Source organism: Vigna radiata, chromosome 8 (assembly GCF_000741045.1).
Source record: "Vigna radiata var. radiata cultivar VC1973A chromosome 8, Vradiata_ver6, whole genome shotgun sequence".
Classification (NCBI taxonomy): Eukaryota; Viridiplantae; Streptophyta; class Magnoliopsida; order Fabales; family Fabaceae; genus Vigna; species Vigna radiata.
In genome coordinates, this window is record NC_028358.1 from 40,512,518 (window position 1) to 40,537,389 (window position 24,872).

Consider the following 24,872-nt stretch of genomic DNA (forward strand, 5'->3'; position numbering starts at 1 on the left):
ATTATATAAAGAAAAAATTAGGTGTTTTAATTTTTTTATTTATGTAAGTATTTTTTTTCTCTAAATTATATTCAATAATGAGTGTTTTTTTAGTTGGGGCTAGTGCAAAGATGAGAGAGAAAATGTTTGAATGAGAGAGACGAAGGAGAAAGGGTTTGGTTTTTTTTTTTTTAGTTTTGAGAATGAAAATTATTAAAATAAGACAAATGTTTCTGATTTTTTACAATTGGGACTAGAGCAGGGATGACAGAGAAAAAGTATGAGTGTAAGAGATGAAAGAGAAATGGTTGAGAGGAATGAAAGAGGTGGGTAAGGATTAGGAGGGTTTCTTTTTTTATTTTTTTAATTTTAAGAATGAAAATTATTAAAATATCCTTAATCTTACAACTTATAATTCATGATATAAGGGTATTTTTGTCTACTGAAACCCGGTACACATTGCTAAAATGTACCAACTGAAAAACAGGCGTACGCAAGTTAGCAAACCCCTATATATATAACCTCACAAATTATTCTTTATTTCAGGAGCAACTTGCGTGCTTCAATTAGGTTTAAATTTGACATCTGTTTGCATTACACGTAATTTTTCCAAATCATTACACGTAACTTCAACTATCCACTTTCTCCTACCTTCAGGACGAGATTAATTAACTAGTTAATTGACAACTAACGAAATAAAACGAACAAATTAACCAGAACTAGTTAATCTATACAACACAACCCTATTTCTTAAAACAGTAAAATATTTAACACCATTTCAATATGGGACTTCAAGATCAGGCAAAGGAAACCGGAGAATGACGGCAACGCCGGTGAGCTGCGACAGTTGCGACGCCAAAACATGCATCGATGAATACGCCAAAGCCTTTCCTCTCCCTTGTCCCTTTGTCCACCTGCTGCATCAGTCATGCCAAGAACATCAAGCGCATCAGCCCATAGACGGTTAACACGCTGGAGCTAACGAATGAACGCAACGAAGGAAGGAATGCAGCTATGGAAGTCCAAATAACTCACCCACCAACCAGATACAACACAGGCCACAATCGCAACTGTAGAACCGGAACACAACCATTAGAACAAAATAAAAACATGTGGAATACGTTGCCTAGAACCAAATACGCTATACGCCTCCCTTTGCAAGTTATTCGAAACGCTGGATTCGGATACGCCAATCTTATAAACCGAATACGCAACCGAATACACAACCATAAACTCTCTTCCTGCTTCAAGATTTCGTCATCTTCATCCACTCGATCCTCATCATCAAGCGCGTACTTCCTCCTCCATTAACCACTGTCTTCCTCTTCAACCAAATGACACACCTTCAACTTGCAACAAAGAGATTAAAATCGAAAGAAACGTTAATATTTTGCTTTATTTATAATATGCATGGTTGAATATACTCTTGGAATTTTCATAATAGTAAAATATATATATATATATATATATATATATATATATATATATATATATATATATACACGTCTTTTACGCGTAAATCACCGCAAATCGCCTCAAAATAACGAAATGCTCTAAACACTCAAATCCCGCAAATCTTCACTTTTTTGTCTGAACAAATCATCGCAACTGAACAACGCTGCTCTCACAAATCCGTCCTTGCCATAAATTCTCTTCAATCGAACACAGTGTAAAAGACACAGATTAATTTTTCTCAAACTCTCATTTTATCATATATCCTAATTAAACCATATTTTTAGATGATAATCCATTTTTTTTTTTCTAAAATGGACTCGTAGACGGTGATGGTACAAAATTCAAAACTTCAACTATCCTAAAAATACGTTTTAATTTAAATTAGAAGACTATAATTCACGACAATATATATATAAATAAATATATATATATATATATATATATATATATATATATATATATTATGGAATTAAGTTTAATTTTTTAATAAACAAATTTAATGATTCACATTGTCTTAGATATTTTTTCTTAGATAATTTTGTTAATTTAAAAATACAAATACAAGACAACATAATAACCAAAAAAAAACATCAAATAACAAGAAAAAAAGCTCACGATAAAAATCAAACAAGAATAAGTGATCAAAATCATCAAACACGACACAAGTTAAGATAGATTTGGGATAAAAAAAAAATAAAATGGTACAATGTAAAACAGAATTCCGAATCCCATTACGCCATTAGACTTGTCGAATAAAGAATATTATATTAAGAAAATCTAAACTTAATTTATTTTGACAAAATTGATTTGTAAAATAAAATTAACATTTCTCTTATATTATAAATTGATTTTATTTTTAGTATAGTTAATATACTACATCCAATCCAAACAATAAAATAATAAAACTATAAATAGATGAATATAAAAATAAAATATAAATAAAAATTCATATATATATATATATATATATATTAATTATTATCTAACAATTTTTCTGTATTTACTTTCCCTTTTACAAAAGGAAGCATCAGTGCCGCAAAAAGTTGAAATTCATGCTTTAACTAACCTTCACCTCTGACTGGTAGTTTTGAAACTATTCTTTCTCGACCTCCTCTAACTCTAGTTTGATTTTGTCTTCATGAAGATCCTCAAGCATCCACTGTTACATGCAACATGGAACAATTATCTCCCCGTGCTCATCATTCAGACAGGGTCCCTTACTTCGAAGAGGTTCTGAAAGAAAAAGAAAAAGACGGGTTGGAGGGAAAAGGAGTGGAATTTTTGAAAGAAAGGGTTGATAGATTGGAGAGTGAGAGGAAAGAGAGAAATGGGGTGATGTTTATGGTTTTGGATTCTCTGACTTCAACGAAGTATAGCTTGTCTAGAGTGATAGAGGGGTTAGAGGGAGAAAAGAACGAAGCGTCAGTGAAAGATTGTAAGGAGGAGTGTTCAGGTGTGGAATCAAGGATGTTGTTGGAAGAATCGAGGTTGATCTCGAGGCTTGCGGTTGAGGTGGAGAAAAGGGTGGATGGGTACAAAGAGATGAGGAGGAAGGAGAAGAAAGAATTGGAGAGCAGTTTGATGAGTTTGACTGAGGAGAATAGGGATGTGAATAGCTTGCTTAGGATTGCCCTGTTGGAGAAAGAAGCATTGGAGAAGAGAATAAAGGGACATGACCATAAAAGGATGCCCCTTTTGCAGTTTGGTTGGTTCATGATGGGTGGTGGGAACAGTGAACAATCAACGGAGATTTCTGGGGCCAAATCAGATAGCAGTGAGTGTGAAGAGGAAGTTGTTAGTGTGGTAAGCTCTTATTAAGCTTTTAATTCTTAATATCTAGAACAATCATCTATTTCTTTTCTCTGAAATTTATAGCTATATATTTTCCAAGGCCTCAACCGTGGAAAGAATGATGAAGAATTTACGTCTTGAAATCACTCGATTGAGAAGATCTTTGGAAGAATCTAGGTACTTTGCCACCTGATGTTATATTGAAATTATACTTTTTTTGTCACAATGATATAGAGTTTCTGCTAATACTGCATGATTTACAAGGAAAATTAGTGAAATTAAATTGATGCCTCCTATTTTTCTTTGATTGTTGGCTTTATATAACGATTAGTGTATTTGAGATTATTTTTGTTTGAGGCTTGCTGCTGCAACTTATAATAATCTATTAGTATATATTGGAGTTCATATTCTTTGGTTTTGGATTATTTATCATGAACCTCATGCCAGGTCAGATACAGAGCGTCTGCAGTGTCTCACAGAAAAACAAGCAAAAGAAATTGAAGAAAACAAACTCTACATTAAAGAGTTAGAAGATAGAGAGAGAACCTTGACTCGAAATGTAATCAATTGCTTCATCAACACATGAAAAAACAGTTCCCTATAACAGCTATTTTTCTTACCAACTTTGGTTTCTGTCTAACTTGTGAAAAGGTAGAGGAGTTTTTGATGGAAATGAAAGCAGCGGAAGAAGAAGTTGCTAGATGGAAGGAAGCTTGTGAGTTGGAAGTTGAAGCTGGAAAGGTAGAGATTGAAGAGCGTGAGAAAATGGTAAAGATTCATTAGAAAATGTTGTGTAGTGGAGAACTATTTTTTCATAAGTTACCAATATGTGGTGACATTTGAGAGCTTCTTATAATGTTTCACCAGGTGGCTGTCTTAAAACAAGAACTGCATAAAACAAAGACTACTTTGGACATATCGAATGGAAAATTAAGACTGAAAGAGGAACTTGCAATGACTGCAATAACTGCACAGGAAGCAGCAGAGAGGTCTTTGAAACTGGCTGATGCTAGAGCAGTTGAACTTCGTAGGAGAGTTGAAGAACTAACCAGACAACTAGAAGAAACAGATAAATGTGAAAACAATATTCATAAAGTGAGACGCATATGTTGGCCATGGCAATTTTTCAAATTAGCAAACACTAGAGTTGGAAATGCCAAAAGGATGTTACCAGAAATGCAATCCTTGATTTAATTAACTTATATGTATACTGACATAATTTTCCAAAACAGTGAGTTATTCATCTTTAACTTTATTGATGTAAATGTGGTATACTTTATTTATATTGTAAGTATATTTTATCAATGGTTCCCTAGTGGCCCTTAAGCTGAAGAACCTTACAAAACTAAGCTTGTTAGTTAAAATGTTGGTTAAACGTTTTTTTTTTTCATATATGTGAAATCTTATTGTACATCATCAATGCGATCATTCCTAACTTCAAAAGTATTTCAAATGAAAAGAAGATAAGCTTCCATAAATTAAAATTAATTTATGAACAAATTTAAAATAAAAGATGTAGAGAAGTTAGTTGGTTTTAATTTATAAGTTCCATATTTGTTCTCTATTAAATGTGTTTTTAAATAAGTTTAGCCAATTATTTTATTTAATAAGGGCTACTTTTAAATTTATTTTAGATCAAATATTAAATTTGTTAAATTAAGAAGTACATAATATAACACAGTGCAAAACTTTTAATTGCAAACAAAATTAATTAATTTTGATCACCTAACTAAGATAGCTTCTTTTCATTGAATTCAATAACCCATCATTATTAACTAACTAATTCGAAATTCCACTAAAGTGATTGAATTCAATTTGATTTTTTTTTAAAGAAAAAAAAAAATACCATGAAAATCCCCTAAGAAAAAGTGCAAGTTTACTGGACTGAACTATTTTGAGAATAATATTTAAGAAAAATTATTAGGCGGTACATTGAGAAAAAAAGGGCCTACAGATAGAATCCGTCTATATTTTTTACATATGGACCGACCCAGTTATTATGGATCCACGACCCGACTTGACCCGGGTCTCTACCATAAAATGCTAAGCAACTCAAAAACCCTAGATGCTCTTCACTCTCTTTCACCGCACTTTCTGGTGTTAGGGTTTCTCCGTCAATCAGCTCCAGGTAATGGCTTCTGGCTTTTGGTCTCTCATTCTTTTTCTTAACTCAGTTTCGTTTTTTCATTCGTTCGTAATAGCTTCTGATTACACGGACCATTAACGATTCAGATTCATGTTTGCTTTGTGACAGAGATATGGCTCCCAAACCGCCTAGTACGGGCCTTTTTGTTGGACTGAACAAGGGTCACGTCGTCACCAAGAAGGAATTGCCTCCACGCCCCTCAGATCGCAAGGGGGTAAGTTTTATCCTTGGTTTTTCAATTTTGATTCACTCTTTTGCAGTTATAATTTGCACCTTTTTAGATTGAAATGCCGTTATTGGGATCAAATTATTATTCAAAGCAGTGACTATAATTTTAGGGTTGTCTATCTAATTGAAATAGTTGTTCTTTGTTATTTTTTTTGCTGCATAATAAAAAGCTATTTATGGTTTTAAATTTCTGCCCCTTCTATTGTATTTATTTGGTTTTAGATTGGCTAGAAGTTTCTTGTGTTAGGGAAACACAGTAGAGAATGTATTTGATAATTTTGCTACTTTCAGTTCTCAGATTTAAAATCTGTCTTTTTTTAAGGAATCTGACCTGTCTTATGTTGTGCACACAGAAAACAAGCAAAAGGGTGCACTTTGTGAGGAATCTCATAAGAGAGGTTGCTGGTTTTGCACCGTATGAGAAGCGTATAACTGAGTTGCTTAAGGTTGGGAAGGATAAGAGGGCACTCAAGGTTGCCAAGAGAAAGCTTGGAACTCACAAACGTGCCAAGAAGAAGCGTGAGGAGATGTCCAACGTTCTCCGTAAAATGAGGTTATTCTATGTTTATATATACCTTATAATCCTACTATTTACTGATTGGCTTCTCCGTATCAGTTAACTGATGCTAATGTTATTTTCTTGTGTTTCTTGTGTTTCTTGTGTGCAGGGCTGGTGGAGCTGGAGACAAGAAGAAATAAGAAATATTTACGTTGATTTAGTTTCAGTAGATGGATTTTTGTGTATTGACGTTTAAGGTGTCTTATTTTTGCCTTGGTTTAATTATTTTACTTAACGATCTTACTCTGTGGGCAAAAGTACAATTGGTCTATTTTCTGTTTAAGCAATCTGATCTTTTGGTATTTATGTTTACTCCAAGGGTTATATTGCATGCTGCTGCATTGGTCATTTTTTTAGTGTTCCCGGGCACGAAATAGCCGTCTCCTTTTTAACACTATAACTGCAATTTCGACTTTCCTTTTATTGTCTCCTAAAAGTTTCAATGTTTTAGAATAGCTGTCGAGAAGATTTGTTCCCGTCTTGAAAATCATGGATTAAGAAGTTATAACGGTGTGGGATATTTAGAGCTTGAACCATTATTTTTTTAGAATATAATAAAATGAAGACTTAAAATTGGATGCTGTAAACAATTATACAATAGCTTTATTTTATTGTTATTTGTTTTGTAATTTGTGCTAGAATATGTTGTTTAAGAAGTTAGCACTCTTTATTTATTTATTTTAATTACTATTACCATTTGGTTAATGATTGTAGTTCATTTATTTATTTTAAGGTAAAATCTTGTTTACTAATTGCTTTCTTAGAGTTATGAAAATAACAGAATTGCAAGTGCTTATTCCCTCTATTATTAAATTTATTTATACATAAATTGATTTATATTTATGTATTATAGTCTTCAAATGTATTTTATTACTATTACAATTTAGTTAATGTTAGCAGTTTACGTGAACTAAAAAGAAGCCAGAATTTTGTTCTCGGGTTGATTTCTTAAAATACAAGAGTAATGAAAATAATATTTTAGAGTTATAAGTGGTTACTCACTCCATCATTATTAATTTTATTTGTACAAAATTGATGCTATACTTCTATATTATACTTTACTCACTCTATAATTATTAATTTCATCTATACAAAAATTATGCTATATTTATATGTTATAGTCTTCCAATGTATATAATAATTGTAAGGGCCATAAATAAGGTTATTGGGTCTTATGTTAAGGCAATTAGGTCCATAGACTAAGGGTACCTTAGCCTTAGAAGGAACTTTTCAGAAATCCAATCGTTACACAGTTTTTCTTTCTCTCTCTAAAAAACAAAAATCCTTTTTTCCTAAAAGGTTCTCTGCCTTCTCTTTAGAATTCCCTGAACCGTGCAATCCTTAAATTGAAGGTTCGCAACGTGAAGGGCTTCCTCTTTCACCGATTATTTTCTCTCTTTCATTCCAGTAAGAAATTTTCCTATTTCCTCCACTGATTTTGGCACTTAGGATTTGGGGGTTCTACTGATTTCAAGCAGTTAGAACTGTCCTTTTCTAATTCCTCTTAGGTTCTAACTCTAAGAACTATTTCTACCGCTGAAATGTTAAGGGGAGCTAACTATATAAATATTTTGTTGTTTGATTAATTCCTGAATTTATGACAAAATATGTTGAATTGCGTTTGAACACTGGTTAACTCTGTTTTAATGCTCTATGCATGTTAAATTTAACTGTGATATATTATTTGATATTTAATTGTCTCTGTTTTAAGTATTTGGTCTTGGAATTTCTCTATGTTTGATTGTGATGGTTATAATCTGCCTGTTTGTATATTGATTATGATGTGCTCTAAAGGAATTTGATGAATCTTGTTGTTGGAACCTAAAAAAATAAATAATAGGATAGTTGATTAAATCAAATAAAAATACTTGGGACTGGTTGGAACCTTCTCTGTTGGTCTGATAGAGAGAACCTAAAAACCAGAGCCGCACATCCCTGATCATAGAGCAGCCCTGGTCCAGTCAGTTGTGACTAGTCATATGTGTTGGTGTCGAAGGTGAGTCTGATGCGTTAGACATCTGTTTTCTCTCCGGTGACCAATTGGGGTACGAGAAGGATTGGGAAAAATATAGAGTTATAAGGCTAGTTATATAACCAACAAGGAAATTGGGTAGTGAGCTGAGATGAGGAACAAGTATCTTGTGGTAATGAAAAATTTAACAGAACAACTCATTTTTACTCTAGAAACAAGTTAAAATGAACAAATTAGTTTAAATAGACATGTATATATAATTTAGTTAATATACGTAACATATATATATACATATATATATATATATATATATATATATATATATATATATATATAATTTAGTTAATGTACGTAACATATATATATATATATATAATCCATGATTTTTATCTTTTGATATATATTACTGTTTGGTAATAACATGACAATATTGTCTATTTGAGATGATTGGAAGTGGTTGTGGAACATGTTCTGTTATATATGATTTGATATTTAAGGCTTAAATATGTGGTTTGATTATAATTCAAAGGTGTGTGAATTGAGAAAGACTAAAACATGATTTCATAGTTGCTTATAGTAGTTTCAAAGGTAGAATCTCTCGGTGAGATCTTTAGTGTCTTAAAATGAAAGTAGAGGCTCATTATGTTAGTATGATTGCATTTAATTTATAGGTTGGTTTCTGTAGTAAAATAGGTTTTGCATTAGTTTAAGTTTCGTGTATCATTATGTTAGTATGAAAACTGTGCATTAATACAAATAATACTTCGTTAAGATTCATAAACAGCGAAAAGATTCTAATTTCTGCATAATTATTATACTCTAAAAAAATTAACATAAATTTAATATGCAATTTCAAATATTGCATTTATGAACAATATTACTTCTACAAATATTACATTTGATGAATTTTAAATAAAGTATTACACTCTAATTTTAGTATTTCTTTTTATGGAAATTGTTGGTTTGATTATAGGTCCATACCTGAAATGGAATTGATCCTCCTACAACTGGGAAAGAAAAAAAATACGTATTTTTCTTAAAAATTAAGAATAATTATAATGCGATTCTTGAAGAACTTTATAGGCTTGTATGGCTACACTTTTTGGAATATGATACTAATCATTTTTCAGCATAGAAAGCGATTCTGTTAAGTTCTTTCCAGTCTTCCTCTCTTTAATTCTTAGACAACAAATATTCAAGTCCTTTTATCTGATATGAAATTTCTTACAATTTGTGAAGACGATAACCAAAAACTATTTTGTTTCCCTGTTTTTATCCTAAAAACGAGAAAGAACCTACATAATTAAGAGTACAAACTAAACCTATGTACACACACTTCTCACTCTCCCGAGCTCTCACATGAGCTTCCAAGATTGGACGTCATGTCATGCACCAAAACCCTGATTATGTTGCTTCCTGATGATCTTGACACATCCATGCACTCCTGCAGGTCTGCATCACAGGCTATCAAAACCCATTCATGATCATCATCAAGGTACTTGATATCAAATGTACCCATCTCAAGTTTCAATCTTTTGGCAACTTCTTCTTTTAGTTCCACAATGCCACATGTCAATGAGACCCGGAATCTTATGATATCTTCTCTGTATGTTGCCTTGATAGTCACAGTCTTCATTTCTTTCGTTGCTGCAAAAGGTGTCACTGTTTTATTAGGAGCACCCATGCTTTGCTTGGGAGACAAATCTAAGGCTGGAGGATTAGTTCCACAAGCTTCAGGAACAAGGTCCTCCAAAATGGCTTCAGCTACCGAAGGACACAAATTTCTTAAGTCTTTAGAACTACCAGCATCCTCTATTAGCATCCCTCCAAATGGCTCTTGAAGTTCTGCAGCCACAAATTCAGGCATACGGAAAGGAGTGGACTGATTCGGTGTGTTAGTGGCAGGCTGCAGTGTTGACTCTGGTGATCTCCTTAGCACGGCACATTGATCATGGTTGGAAGTAATGAATAAATCTTTTACATGTGAACTTTCATTTGGGATACTGTCATGCCATGAACCGTGAGAAGGAGGGTTTGTGCTATCCTCACTTGAGCCACTTCCAGTTCTAGTCCTTTTCGGTTCTTTCCCAATCTCCTGAGTAAAACCTCTTTTATCATTGGTAACTCTCTCAATATTATGTATTCTTCCTCCTACCAATTGATCTTCCATTCCTGCTTCTCTGTTTGTTTCTAGTTCTTTGGAGGCATTCAATTCATTCACTTTCATCTGAGGTTCTGATGGTCTAATGTTCATTGAGACTGGCTGGCTGAACTTGTCTGGAGTAGATGGTTCAGGAAGGGAGCCAACTGCAATGGGAAGTGGACTTGTGCCGAGAGAATTCAAACCAAATGCTCCTTCAGCACCCTGGACAGACTCAATAACACGCTTCAGCTTGGACAGGGAACGATTAACCTTATTGATCTTTCGAGATGGCCAACGTGATATCCCATGCTGCCTACAGATGCGCTTCATTGTGGTAGGACAAACTGTACACCAAGAAAAGGTTCGTAGAGATAAAGTTCATTGTGCTACAGCAAAATTTGTATTCACAGACAAATATAAATGTTATTCTTAGATAAATGTATGATTCCTGCTAGATGTATATTGTGAAGATAACAAACAAAACTATTCATTATCGATGTGTTTCAGGAGTGTGAACATACCACCAAGGCTCTTTGCAGCATCTTTTAGACTCCCAGCAAAATATCGTTGCAAGACTTCAAGACTGATTGATTTCTCGGTTTTTCCACGCTTCCTCTCTAAGGGTTTCTTTGAGGTTTTAGTCTCTAAAGTAATCATATGATCAATTTTCCCACCTGCTTGATCACTGAGATTCGATCCATGATTGGTACCATTACAGTACATCAATATGTGTTGCTCTGATGGATCAAGTGGACCTTCCTCCTCCATATTTGGTGAAGTATCAGGTCTAGGTGGTGATCTAATAGATGGGGCAATTGGTATGGATTCAAGCCTCGTGTGAATTCTTTCAATTGTTGCTTCAATAATTTCAACCGAACCATCCTCAAGTTCAACACCAGAAGCAATCTTGAGACTCTGGAAATGCTGTTTCATTGTTGCCAATATGGACGCCAACAAAGTCTTTTGTTCATGAAAGTCTGTGATCCTAGGAGGCAGAAAAAACTCTAATACGTAATCATCAGTTCCTGTATGAGAGCTTCGTAAACATATTGCAAAACAGCTTGTTAATCCAAACATGAGAGCATAATGAACTAAGGGGTAATCAGTCTTGCAGAATTGGGTAATGTTTGAACAGAAGCACATGCTGTGGGACAAAAAAGCCCTCCCAGCAACCCCTTGACTTTGTTGTAAGTGATGCTCGACACAGGCCTCACGGAAACCCCATAAATGGGCATCTATAATATAGAATGCTACGTCAGTTGTAGACATGCAAACTTTCCCCATGCAGCTACCATCAAAACTAGAACAAATTTTCTTCACACCACCACCTTGGGCCAAGACACTCCGATGCTTACAGGGAATCCATGTTTGCGCCAGAGGTAAATTATGAGTTTCACAAACCACTGTCAGAATCTCCAAGATCTCTGATAAAGCATTCTGACGGCCTTCATTACATATCTGGTTTAAAAGCATTGCCAAGTTATATCTGTGGGAACAAAGGGTTAAGATAATGAACAACAGCAATATAACAGATGGGGATGCACCGTGTCTGATGGTTAAATCACCTGAGTGTATGGATGGTCCAAAATTTCCGAACTCCTCAAATTTACTGTCTGCAAGGAAACATACGATCGATGTTGGTATACTATTACATGTAATCACCACATGATATTTGTCAAACATGAGCAAATTATGGGCATAATTAGCCAAGTTAGAAGAAACCCAACCTCAAGGGCTTTGCAGATTTTATCAACCTCGGGAGCATAGTTAATCTTCTGAGAAGTCATTATCAACTCCAGTACACCAATACATGACTGCAATGCAGGTTCAAACACGGGCAAAGCCAAAGATCCACGAACATTGTAATGTTGAGCATGATCTCGGCGTGGGTACTCTTTACTAGAATAATAGAGAACATTGGGAGTCCATTCTGGTAATTTCTGCTGAAAAACCCGACCAGGGAGTCCCAAACTTCCATCGTTCTCCCCATCCACAGCAAACGTGTACATCAGAGAGACCGTTCTATACTGATGCAGCCCATTACTGTGTGGATCAAGAACAAATGGTTGACCTGAAGTTGTAAGCACATACCGATTACCATTCCGCACAGGTGCCCAAACTTGAGCCAGAACATTCAGTTCAGTCAACTCTTTGAAGTATCGAAGCGCTTGTGTCATCCTTTCCTTAATTACACAGTATCCGCCCACATTTTCCAGTGGTGGCATAGGCGCAAGTGGTGGCAAAATCTTCTTGTTGTCATCATTCTCCTCTGGCTTTTCAGCTATTGAATTTGAATCACCTGAAAACAGTTGCTTCGGTTAGAATAGTTGAATATCCAACAATAAAATTCATGTTTAGCTCCAAAGGACACAGGAATAGTAGACAATGAAAGCTTAACAGTTATGGTGGTAATAACACCTCTGACCTCAACTTCACAACGTATCCACAACCTCCAAACCTCATAAATACTCCAAGAATCATATAAAAAAATGTCGCATACAGTGGCAAAGGTAAAATCCAAGGGAAGCATATTACAGACAAAATTCCAGCCTGAAAACATTAGCTTGCGTGAACAAACTACACTCAAAGGAGTACAACCATGTCAAGCCATGAAATTTCAGCTGTTGCGTTTAGAATAGGTGATAAAAGAAATTCAACTTCAATCCCATAAGTTCCATCAATATATTACCGGTGCCTAATAACCAAGTTCCTCAGCAATAAAAAAGGGCTTCAACCAAAGTAATTGGATATTAAAATGGTTGTTCTAAAAAAACGCATTTTTTTTTTCAATTCGCATAAACTTCAAGCTAAAATGGGCAAAAGGAAACTCCTAACACCAAAAGAACATACACTACAGAAACTAATTCCACCCCATATTACATTTGTAAATCTATAAAATAAAATTCAGCTGCATCTATTCAAGTTACATTCCAAAGGGTGTGAGCAGGCCCAAAAAGAAGGATGCAAATTCCAAAACTGAAGTCCAAAGAAAACCAATTTGAAACCATACAAGGGAAGATCTTGTGGCAATCAGAAAAGGCAGAAGCTGGAAACTTGGTGTCTTCTCCATCAGAGAAAGCCCACAGAGGAGAGTAAGGCTGGTCAGAGTTGGAGGAGAACAGAAAAGGTGACATGGGATTGGAGCCAAAGGCCATGTGATCCAAAGGCCATGAAGTTTCTAAGTCCAGATCGAAGTCCATGGTGCATCCACCTTCCTCTGCAGGCTTTGACCTTGGAACACAATCTGTATTTTCTTCCTCAGATTCTGACATTTTCTTCTCAGAGTGCTAAAGAGTTTGCGGTGAAGATTGGAACTTTGTGAAGAGAAGTTTAAGGGCAGCGTAGAATAGATGATGATGATGATGATAATGGGTAAACTTCAGGTGAATGCATAGAGTCTGTGATTCCATGTGAAAATTTTTACAACTCCCTTCCACTTGCAAGTTGCGACAAAGTGACAATTAATTATTCAATAAAATGAAATTAAAAGGAGAAAAAAATTCTTGTTGTGGAACCAACTACCAAAAGAAGGGCACTTGCACCTGTCTCTGTCTTTTCTCTTTTTATTCATTAGCAAGATTTTAATACAGAATTAAATATAGGATTTAATTCTCATATTTGTTTTCCATTCTTAATTAGATTTTCATATTTTTTTTTTGTCCCAATTGCATCCTAATATTTGTAAATTTAAGACAATTAAGACCTTTTCGTTTTTATTTGTTCCAATTGGATCTTAATATTTGTAAATTTGAGACAATTAAGCCCTCTCAATTGGCATACGACGTTAGTTCCAGTTAACGGAGAGGACTTAATTGCCTCAAATTTACAAATATTAGGATGCAATTGGGACAAAAAAAAAACATAAGGATCTAATCGAGAATAGAGAACAAATATGAGGACTAAAACATATATTTAAAAAAAAAATAATAATAATGTAGTTCTTGACAATTTTTATTATGTTATCTTTTCGTTGGTTTGCATTACAACTTTCACTGTTGGAAATTTATTAACTGGTCTCCCCATCACATTTTAAGTTTTTGACATGAAAATTCAAAATTATAATTGATATTTTAAATCTTACACAAATTTTAATACAATATTCAGTATGTTCATTTTTCTTCCATATTAATTACATTTTTTTTATTGATTTTCCTCTGTTTAAAATAAAGATTGACAATCTAAAATATAGATTTTCTTAAATATATAATATATTTTGGCAATTGAAAGGAAAGGAGAAGTTGTCTACGATTGATGAGAAAGATATGGAAAGCAAAATGAAAAGTATGTTGTGTGGCGATAACAGCATTGGTACTTGTTTGTTTGCGATTTCTTTGTCATTCAGAAGATGGGTGGTCAGCATACTCCTCAGAATCTGTCCAATTCAAAGCTATAAATTTTCTTCCCACCATTTTCATATCTCATCCGTCGCAATTCCTTCAACACAGATTAATATTGAAAAAAAAAATAGCACTATTTTTCCAGCAATTTCTTTGTTTATGGAGCGAAAAGCAGGCAAGAGAATAATACAATGCCTTTGTGTAGGTATCCTAACCAAGTTTAGAAAGTGATGGTTATTCAAACATATCTGCTATGAAACTTTTAAATAATAAAATAAATTAAATTTTAAAATATGTATGTAATTAAGGTCAATGTGCAACAAGGATCCAATAAAACACTGGTTTTTGTTTGGTGATGGATAATGTTTGCTTGCGAGTTGCCACAGAACAATAAATCATTATTTGACGTTTTGCCTACTCAAACAAAGCAAGAAAAAAAGAAGATAGAAATAATGAAACGAAAGAAATGAGAGAGGAAAATGATTGAGATATATAATTGAATATATGAATGTCATTCAATATAAATTCCTTTTTAATTAATGGATCAACCACTCATTAGCGATATGGACATTTACGTCACGGAGTTCTGCACCCACAAATAACTTATTAATTAATTTACTCGTAAACTATGGGTCTGATCGTACGAAGGGGAGATTTAAAATAATAAATTATTACACGGATGTGAGCACAAAAAAGCTTAAAATTCACTGTAATGTTTAACATTAACTTATAAAAAGTAAATAATTTTATTATGTACACTATTTTGCATTTAATAACATCATACAAGTTATTCAGAGCGGTGGTTCATTTAAATTAAAATTTTAATTCATACTTAACTTTAACATATTTACCTTAAATAAAGTGTTACATTATAGATAACTTTTAAGAAATATCATATTATATATAACATTGACTAATTGATTATAAAGGCAACACTTAGAAAAACAAGGCAATGTCTTATTTTCCACCGGCCAATTCTGCTTTTACACGTTTGATTATTATTTTAATGAGATTTTCATCTATATTAAAGCAAACTTAGAATGAAGGTCATAGATTCGAATATTTATTATTTATTATAGAATACACGACGGATGAATAGGAAGTATTCCACTTAACTAGTGAAAAATGGCATCAAAGGATAAATAAATAAATAATTGTAATATGCTTTGATTTTAATGAATAAACTTTTATGAGTGCAATCACAAGATTTTTTTTTTTTTATCTTTTAGAGAAATTCCAAAGTGGTTATACAACATTTTATATATATATATAGTGTATTCTTCTCTTTTCATTAGAGTATTTTTTATTTTTCTTAATTTCATTTGTTACTTTTCTAATAAAGATTTTGGATAATCAAAATTTAAAGACTATTAGCAAATTTAGACACCTTTACTATGCGTATTTTTTTATTTGAAGGTATATTCAAAATGCATGAGTAAATTTTACTTTTGATATTAGTTTTTGTGAAATATTTATATCTAAAGTGTATACTCGTATATAAAAGTTTTCAGTAAATGATAGGCAATGATGTTAGAACAATGATTCCTCACAAAAGAAATGAGTTGGCTAATGCAAATAGTAATTTTCAATGTTATGCTTTTTCACGATCAAAATATTGTTTTTACAATATTTTATTTATTTTTCACACAAAATCGATTACTGTACATTGGAATCGATTCCAAATTGATTAGCACATACATGAAATCAATTAGCGATTAATAAAAAAAATAATGAATCCTGCTATTCCTAGTATTTTTCTTCCTTCTAAATTCATGCAAGTAAACATAATTTTAATCAATAATATATCTGTCGTTTTGAACAATAAATTATACACAAACAAACACAGTCTAAGAAACAAAATAATCTTACAAAATTTAACATGAAACAAATTATCGTATATATACCCTAAAGAAACTAAATTGTTTCTAAAGACCTATTTATCAAATAATAGTTTTTAAATAAATAAATGAAAATGTTTTATTTGAAATGAAAAGCAGTGTAAAAAGAAGGCCGAAAGAAACAAAGAATGATCTAAGCAGTGACCGTAGGAAAAGGTTGGAAAGAAAGTAGTGGTAGGTAGAAAAACTAGAAAAAGAGTCATGAATAAATGAAGTCAAAACAAAACATGACTTTAGGAACTTGTACGTATATACATATTATACCACACAACTTAATTTTAAGAATGCACAATTTCTTAGGCAGCAGCATTTGTTTTAATTTAACCCAAACTTCATAAAATTAACTTATGAGATCAAATTTGTACTTATATATATTGATTATATTTTTAGTCAACCGTAAATCTTGAAAGAAAAAGTTAAAAAATATGTTATTTAATTATTTAATGATATATTGGTGGAATGAAATAAAAATAAAAAAATTAGTGTGTTCAATGTCTTTTAAGGATGGTGTTTTATTAGAACTTATATGAAGTGTATATATGCATGAGACTTTGTGTTGTTTTAATTTTAAACACTTCTTTGTGTTGCACTCTTGTTTATTTCCATGGATGAGTGCAAACATGACATAAGTCTCCACTTTAAGAAAGTTCCACACAACTTCCTTCATATATATATATATATATATATATATATATATATATATATATATATATATATATATATTATTTGATGAATTCTTTCATCTATAAATTTGATAAACTTTAATTGAAATTTTATTAAAAATATTTATTAAGTATTAATTGAGTGATATATGTGTTGTTTTATCTTACTATTATTATTATTATTATTTTGTTTGAATGTATGATTTTGTAATTAATATAAAATAGTATTATATTTAATGTAAAATGAAAAATATTAATTTCTATTACTCCAGTTTACTTAAAAACATGTTAGATAACGAACAAAAAAATATTATCATCATTTACATCAATTGTGGTATTGACCATAATCCTTTGGTTGGTTGTGCATAAAATTTATTCATATGTAAAATAATTTTGTTATTTAATATGTTTTAAATTAAAATAATAAAAGTTATTTATTATTTTGTATTAACTGACATATCTTCGTATTTTAAAAAAAAAAACTATTTTTTTTTTAGACATCGAGATAACTTAGTCAAATGACTGGCAAAGATAACATCTACATAATCAAAACAATGAAAAGAAATTAAAGATAACATCTACATGATCAAAACAATAAAAAAAAATAATTAAAGGATGGATATTCAATTAAAAGTATAACATTTTTCACTATTCAAGAAATAATTTTTTTAATAAAGACTGTATTCAAAATATTTTCCTAAATTACGACCTGTATAAAATGCTATAAAATTAGGACTTCTTACTTTTTTCTCCACCATATTATTCATTTATTTAATAAAACTACTTTTCCTAAATTTAATTTGTATTCTTCCACCTTGTTTAAAAAAATATACGCGCTGCATAGGAAAGCAGAAACGCCCAAAATAATAAAGGAATTTGAAGTGGGGTGGGTCAAAATTCTTCCGTATTCTATTCCTTCTAGTAGAATGTTAAAATAGATTACAATTCGTGAGTCAACTTAGTCTATCACAGGTTTGGATCGAGTTAGATTTGAAAAAATTATATTTCTTTATACGGGACAGATTTCAACTAGACTCATTTAAATCCGGATAATGCAGGTTGAACTTTTGGTGGATCTGGTTGGCGCACCAACCCACCTATCTAATTTTATTTTATTAAAATTTAATTTTAATTTTATAAAAAAATATTTATTATTTTTTTTTGCTTGAAATAATTATTTAAGTTTTCTATTTTCAAAATTAATTAAAACACATGTTGGGAGCTAAATTTTGAAGTGAAATTTGTTTAGATTTAAATTATAGAAAGTTTATGGTTTTATTTAAGTGAGCCAATGAGTCACCTGTTTACCCACTAACCCGTGGTAGATTGGGTCGGTTTAAAATTTTTTAACCCGTGATAGATCGAGTAGGATCACGCCGGGTTACACATTTTAACAATTCTATTCTACCCTCTAGATTGTATTTATATGTTTTCTTAACTTACGTATATTTATTAATTAAGTATATAATCCTTCCTCCTTACTCTTTAAACACTAACAAAGATATTGGAAACCTAAAATGGAATCATGTCAACCTCTATTTAAAACAGATGTAATATATTTTTTTTTTCTATTCATTTTAGTGATATTTATATATAAATATCATAGGATTGAATATGTTTGAAGTTCATAAATTTTTAACACGAAATTATAATGTATTATTGTTTCAAATTTTAATATATTTTAATCTTTAATATTTAAATATTAATAAATATTATCATTTTAATCTATCAATATTAATTATTTTTATGTACTAAATATTATTTTATATTAAAATTTAAGTTGAAAGGTGTAAAATAGGATAAAAAATCAGATGTTAATCTAAAACACACTGTAAAAAAATTATTGAAAAAAATTATCTATTATTTTTTATTTTTAAATTTAAAAACTAAATTATATCAAAATTTAACATCAATATTTAAAAACTAAAAATATGTTTAATCCAATATTGTATTTAGTTTATAATTAAAATTGTTTTTAATTTCTACATTGAAATTCGTTCATATTTCCAACTTTCAATTGATATATTTTAGTTTTAAAATAAATTAATATATTTATTTTAATTTAATAATGATTTTTATTTTCAACATAAAATTTCGTATTAATATTTGAATTAAAATGTGTTAAAATAGTATAAATAACTTAAATTTTATATTAAAACATGTTTAACACATAATTTTTTTAGAATAATTAAATTTTAAAAAAAAATATCTTTTCATTGCAAAGTTTTTATAAAAATTGTATTAAAATTTGGAAGATTAAGAATTTAATTTAAGATAAAGAAAAAGTGAGTGATAGTACCTGCACCGGAAGAGTGGATATGCTTCCAGCTACACATTGCAGTACGCACCTACATTATTTGGCATTACAATGTTGACTAAATCAAAATTTTACTTTGTTTTATTAATATGGTGTGAAAGCTACTTAATCATTACAAATATTAATATGCGAAATTCAGCGCAACGAGATCGTGATTCGTGAATGAGATGTATACGATTCATTCACTATTCTCAATTAGCAGTACTTCATTATATATTGTTTTATTCTCATTCAAGTGCTCATCTATCATGGCAAAGCAATGTAATTGGTTCAGGAGATTCAACCTTGTTTTTTTATAACTACGTGTACTACTTGTTAAGTGAAAAGTGTTTATACATGTTTTTATGTCAATGTTTTTATACCAATTGTGATTATATTTTGATTTGTAGAATCAACTAGCTGTTAGACATTTGAGATGTTTATAGTTGTAGAAAGCTAACAAAAGGTCGTATAAACCCTAGAACAAATCTAGCATACCATTTTTTTCTCCCCAGAATATATGTACTGGAATGGAATATAAAATACACACGATGATAGAAATAAGGAGAATGTTTTTCATTGATGATGACCACTGCTCATCTTTCTAAAATGGAAGAGACAATTATATCCCTCCTTTAGAGAGTGATTGGAAAGAAAGTTACAAGAATTTGAAATTATTGCAAAAAATTCCAGTTATGTCAGTTGCCAATATATGAACCTTTCTCTAGCTAAGACAGACCAGACAATCCTTAATGTCTTAATGAAAGTAATAAAAGAAAGTGATAACAGTGCACTATATGGAGCACAATAATTTTTTACCAAAAAAATACAAACAATTTAAAATCTCTTTGTTGGAATTTTTTCATCGATGGGTCCTATAAAAATAGTTATGGGTCCGGATATGATTGTTTTTCTTTGTTTTTCCAACACATGACATTGTCATGTTCCTTATTATGTTTATCCAGATCCTTGATGCCACCTAATGGCATACAAAGATTGAAGAGAATGATCTTAGTTTTTTGGACATGTCACATAACATTCTGTCGGGAGAACTGCTTCGTAATTGCTGGAAGAGTTGGAAATTCAATTTATCTCAATAGATTCATCCAAATGTTTTTGCATGAGAATAAAAACATTACAAACAGTTTTTTTACTTATGTTAATAACAAAATCACTAACATTATTGTTGTACTTTTATTATTAGAAAATGTATCTTTTGATATTATCATTATCCCCCTGAGTAGTAGAGATTCAAGGCAAGTCAAGTCTTACATTAAGTCTTATGCTTGCTTGTTTAGCATAGAGGAGTTCTTATGAACTTTGTTTCGCTCAATTTATGTATGGTGTATAAATAGAAACATCAAAACATAGAAGATTGTAAATTTTGTTGACGAGTCTGACGATTAAAGGTTCTCAGTAAATTTACAACTTTGTGTTTAGCTATTATAATCCGGCGGGGTTACTAGACTAAACTTCTATTTCGCGATCCTTATCATTGAGATTCGGCATGTTTCCTTCCCACAGCTCAAGTAATTCTCTTTTCATCCAAGAGATCACAATCACAGGTCCCAAAGTAGAAGGCACCTACACAAACCAACAAAAGGAACATTATAAGAGAAACCAAACACATCATAAAATCACCAAAACATGAAATCAGCAGCACCAAGGTTAACGCAATTACTGTAAAATTTAACATTAATATGTAAAAGCTCAAGATTATCCTAGATTAAGTTTACTTTTCATTTTCGGTATGTATCAGACCCACGGATCTCCTTCTATATTATGGTGAGAAGATATTAATGTTTATTCCATATTATGATCACAGGAAACAAGATGAAAATGAGACAGGTTCCTGTTAAATATTATTCATTTAGGAAAATTCCAACAGATATGAGTTTGAATGCTCTTAAGAATGGAGCACCATTGACAATCATGAGAATAAGAACTATGGATCAGGAATGGCATTGTTTCAAATTCTACCAAGCAAATTAACTTCGAAAAAATAATAGACATGATCGAATGTACAGTGCAACTTTTGCACTGGGCCAATAGAAAGTAGTCATTATGACACTTAGACTTTGATCCTAGAAAACAGATGACAAAGTGACAAACAAATAGCACGTTACTAACATTGCAATTTACAAACTCAATATATACATCGTGAAAAAATGTTCAATAATTCCAGTTTATAGCTACGGTACAAATCTAGATAACTCCACCGAGGAACATAGAACCAACTTTTACAAGGGAAGTAAGGGTTACACAATGGAAAATGTAGCTTCTACTGTTAGAGCACCTAGGAGGAACATAGAACCAAGTTTTACAAGAGAAGCTATGTATATAAACAATGGCTACTGTAACCTCTAATGTTAAGTGCACCTAGGAGGAACATAGAAACAACTTTTACATATGCTGATAACAGAAGAGATGGGGAAATTAAGGAGTCAACTTTTATGATCCATCATAAGGCCAATAATTGCATCACATAGATAATGGATTGATGAACAATCTCCTGTTTTGATCTATTTAGTTTAACCCAAAAAAATCTGGCAAAATCATCTTCAGTTTGAATTTCAAGATGGCAATTCTTCAAGTTGCTATCCCATACTAATAGACAGGAAAGAGAAATAACAAAGCTAAAATGAGTAATAACTGTGACTACTTTCTTTTATTAGTCATACAACCTAAAACCTCCCAATATATGAATAGATAAAGGAATTCCAGTTGTGTGCCCATGACCACATAAAAAGAGTCAAAAAGGTTTCTTATCTGAAAAAAAAAAACTTTTATTATATCAAAAACGCAAAAGACATTCTATGCCAGCGATCTCGAGTAACTTAAAGTGTTTTGATGAGATGTATCCAATGTCTTCCCTGCTCATGAGCACAGAAACAGAAAAATCTATATACAAAATATGATAAGAACAAAAGTTCTGGAATAAATGATGTAAAAAGTAAAGGTAGCTATGAAATCAGTATAACGACAAGAATTAAAAGAAAAGAAAGAAATACCAGATAAAGAAGTGCAGGTTGAGGTGAGTGAGTCAAGACACCAGCAGCCAAAGCAGTTACCAAACCAATGGCATACCCAGGTAGTGCATACCATATGTACTTGTGCCCCTTTGAGGAATGTAACTCAAAGAGATTTACAATGTCCCTGCTCTTGCGATAATCAAAGCAGAGGACTAAAGCCAGAAGCATTCCTGGGATGGCCTATAAAAAGAAGAGCAAAATTTATAAGACATGGTCAGCCTACGTTGATACTGTAAACAAATAATTGATAGTTTGACAATACAAGCTCTGGAGCACAAAGAAAGCATAAGCATTTAACTTATCACATTCAATGCAATCTTACAACATAAATTTCAATGAAATCAAACCACCTTGTAGCATGAGAAATTAAAAACCCTTTCAAATTTCAGTCCAATATAAATTGGTTCAGGGGAAGGAGGTTACAGCAACATGTACAATATAACAAAGTGAACAATAGCCGTATTTTTTTTTTTCAATTTTATTGCTCTTGCTCTTGCATATGATATGACATAATATTTCCCTGAAAAGGAGTTCAAAATCATAATGATAATAAATGTTAATCCACATAACATACATAAAACCTAGCGAGGCATGATCCATGAAGAAAACGAGAGAAAGAAGTGCACGGCATATGAAATTGGCACAACCGATTTAAATCAGACAACATGAAGCTTTCTATAGTTCAATATTATGCGCAGTAAATCCAAAACAACACAATACTTCATATGACAGTAAACAATTGAAAAGACAGTCTAAAACTCAGAAACAGTTGCGGACAAATCCACATATCGTTAAAGATAGAGAGTAAGAATGTCATACCATGTCTCCTAAACCAAGCATCATGAAGTCTGTCGCATTCTCTCCAGGAACAACACCGCCCAGCAAATTTCTTGGAAAAACAATCTTTACAGGCAACTCTAACTTCTTAGTTATTAGTTGCAACCCAGGAAGGCTTAAACTATTAGCAACTGTGTGCACGGGATTTGATGCTTGCTGCGTTGCTACTGATACCATGACATTTGCACCAAAAAATCTTTCGGAGAAGAAAACCCAAAAAATGTCATATACGAATAGACAAAGAAGGAGCATTGCACAAATCTTGATATTTGGGAGACGAACATGGCTTACAAATGCAATGCATATAGATATGCCCAATAAATTATTCAGTATCCAATGACCAGAAACAAGCCAAGACGCGACTATGAAAGAGCAAACTACCAACAGTGTAGCTTGGAGTCGTGTAAAAGATTTTGAGCAACATCGTGAAACAAATGGATCAGCTAAACCAAACTGTGTCTTTAGATAGGCAACATAAGGAGACAAACAGAAGAAAAGAGAAGAAGCGGACGCAATGGCAGTGAATGCAGTGAGAAGCTGCGAGACAGATGAGAACAAGTAGAACATCAAAAGCAAGCTAAAAGAGCTCATGACAGGGATCATCAAGGCTTGTGACCTATCCAATGTAATGGATGCTTCGGATAAGTCACGATTACGCTCCATTTCCTTGCCATAATTTAGAGCTCGAAACGCAGATCCAAATGTCACAGCTACTGCTGTAGTGATAAGGGTCACAGGTGCAGGCTCGAGCAAATACAAAAGTTTCCAAAGGGATTCCATCTTACAAGAGCTACAATTATCTCAAGCCTACTTTCATGCAGACACAACTCAACACCTGTAACTTTACAACCAAAGTTGCACAGTTTTAATTTTGAAGATAAAATCCTAAGTAGTTAAGACCGTGCAACCTGCATAAAGCAAATGAACCTTAAGTATTTCATTGAAAAACAAATGTGCAACAAAAACACTTTCAGAATCAGAAGCTATATTTCCATTTATACCACACACACAAACACACACAAAAATAAAGGTTTCCTCTAAGGTCTACCCACTACAACAACAGTGCCATCCCTCTAAAGCAAACACAACCATCAGGATTATGTTCACATTATGGTTTTATTTACCCAAAATCGAAGTTCGACAGATTTTTTTTATTGATTTCAACCAAGCAACTAAATTGCGTAATGCAACCAAAATTCTCATCATCCCTTTATTCTTCTTTCTCACGATCACATCTATTAACCCCAAAAAAGAGCACACTGCCACCGACCCGCATCGCAAAAGTTGAAGATTTTGAATCGGAGATTAAAAACTTAGCACATCCGCAATTATCAAAACCCACCGGGATATTGAAGCAAAGTGTGTTATGAAAAATGGAAGAAAAGGAAATTGGGGAATTAGGGTTTAGGGGAAAGACTGACCTTGGACTTTTGCAGAGGTTAGAGAGACCCTTTGCTTTCTTGCGCTAATCAAAGATATCACCCATTTCTCCCAAAGTGATGTGAATGTCAACCTATCCATATTCTCATTTTTAACC

The 24,872-nt window shown here is 32.2% G+C and overlaps 4 protein-coding genes across 4 annotated transcripts; 2 read left to right on the forward strand and 2 right to left on the reverse strand.

The window, feature by feature from the left end:
* Positions 1-2,483: 2,483 nt before the first annotated feature.
* On the forward strand, positions 2,484-4,557 carry LOC106771391 (uncharacterized protein At3g49055). The gene is made up of 5 exons (XM_014657362.2): positions 2,484-3,237; positions 3,326-3,402; positions 3,673-3,784; positions 3,877-3,993; positions 4,093-4,557. The coding sequence occupies exons 1-5, from the start codon at positions 2,608-2,610 to the stop codon at positions 4,417-4,419; spliced, it is 1,263 nt and encodes a 420-aa protein (XP_014512848.1). The 5' UTR covers positions 2,484-2,607; the 3' UTR covers positions 4,420-4,557.
* Positions 4,558-5,223: 666 nt separating this feature from the next.
* Positions 5,224-6,470, forward strand: LOC106771160 (60S ribosomal protein L36-3). The gene is made up of 4 exons (XM_014657084.2): positions 5,224-5,353; positions 5,480-5,585; positions 5,953-6,152; positions 6,268-6,470. Exons 2-4 carry the CDS (start codon positions 5,484-5,486, stop codon positions 6,296-6,298), a joined length of 333 nt encoding a protein of 110 aa, XP_014512570.1. The 5' UTR covers positions 5,224-5,353; positions 5,480-5,483; the 3' UTR covers positions 6,299-6,470.
* A 2,837-nt stretch (positions 6,471-9,307) lies between these two features.
* Positions 9,308-13,716, reverse strand: LOC106772180 (protein NLP6). Its single transcript, XM_014658398.2, has 5 exons — positions 13,284-13,716; positions 12,001-12,572; positions 11,839-11,886; positions 10,795-11,731; positions 9,308-10,617 (listed from the first exon to the last, which is right to left on the reverse strand). The coding sequence occupies exons 1-5, from the start codon at positions 13,543-13,545 to the stop codon at positions 9,470-9,472; spliced, it is 2,967 nt and encodes a 988-aa protein (XP_014513884.1). The 5' UTR covers positions 13,546-13,716; the 3' UTR covers positions 9,308-9,469.
* A 7,000-nt stretch (positions 13,717-20,716) lies between these two features.
* Positions 20,717-24,872, reverse strand: LOC106772775 (signal peptide peptidase-like 1). The gene is made up of 4 exons (XM_014659361.2): positions 24,757-24,872; positions 23,318-24,243; positions 22,478-22,678; positions 20,717-21,050 (listed from the first exon to the last, which is right to left on the reverse strand). The coding sequence occupies exons 2-4, from the start codon at positions 24,113-24,115 to the stop codon at positions 20,934-20,936; spliced, it is 1,116 nt and encodes a 371-aa protein (XP_014514847.1). The 5' UTR covers positions 24,116-24,243; positions 24,757-24,872; the 3' UTR covers positions 20,717-20,933.

Bases quoted from the DNA above. Each gene is read 5' to 3' on its own strand.
- LOC106771160 (XM_014657084.2), top strand. From the start codon at position 5,484: ATGGCTCCCAAACCGCCTAGTACGGGCCTTTTTGTTGGACTGAACAAG. The intron at 5,586-5,952 runs GTAAGTTTTATC...TTGTGCACACAG, and splicing joins GCCCCTCAGATCGCAAGGGG to AAAACAAGCAAAAGGGTGCA. The intron at 6,153-6,267 runs GTTATTCTATGT...TCTTGTGTGCAG, and splicing joins AACGTTCTCCGTAAAATGAG to GGCTGGTGGAGCTGGAGACA.
- LOC106771391 (XM_014657362.2), top strand. From the start codon at position 2,608: ATGGAACAATTATCTCCCCGTGCTCATCATTCAGACAGGGTCCCTTAC. The intron at 3,403-3,672 runs GTACTTTGCCAC...ACCTCATGCCAG, and splicing joins AGATCTTTGGAAGAATCTAG to GTCAGATACAGAGCGTCTGC. The intron at 3,994-4,092 runs GTAAAGATTCAT...ATGTTTCACCAG, and splicing joins TTGAAGAGCGTGAGAAAATG to GTGGCTGTCTTAAAACAAGA.
- LOC106772180 (XM_014658398.2), bottom strand. From the start codon at position 13,545: ATGTCAGAATCTGAGGAAGAAAATACAGATTGTGTTCCAAGGTCAAAG. The intron at 11,887-12,000 runs GTTGGGTTTCTT...GTTTCCTTGCAG, and splicing joins AAATCTGCAAAGCCCTTGAG to ACAGTAAATTTGAGGAGTTC. The intron at 10,618-10,794 runs GTATGTTCACAC...CTTGGTGTACAG, and splicing joins TGCTGCAAAGAGCCTTGGTG to TTTGTCCTACCACAATGAAG.
- LOC106772775 (XM_014659361.2), bottom strand. From the start codon at position 24,115: ATGGAATCCCTTTGGAAACTTTTGTATTTGCTCGAGCCTGCACCTGTG. The intron at 22,679-23,317 runs GTATGACATTCT...TTCTTTTTATAG, and splicing joins TGCTTGGTTTAGGAGACATG to GCCATCCCAGGAATGCTTCT. The intron at 21,051-22,477 runs GTATTTCTTTCT...TGGTTTGTGTAG, and splicing joins AACCTGCACTTCTTTATCTG to GTGCCTTCTACTTTGGGACC.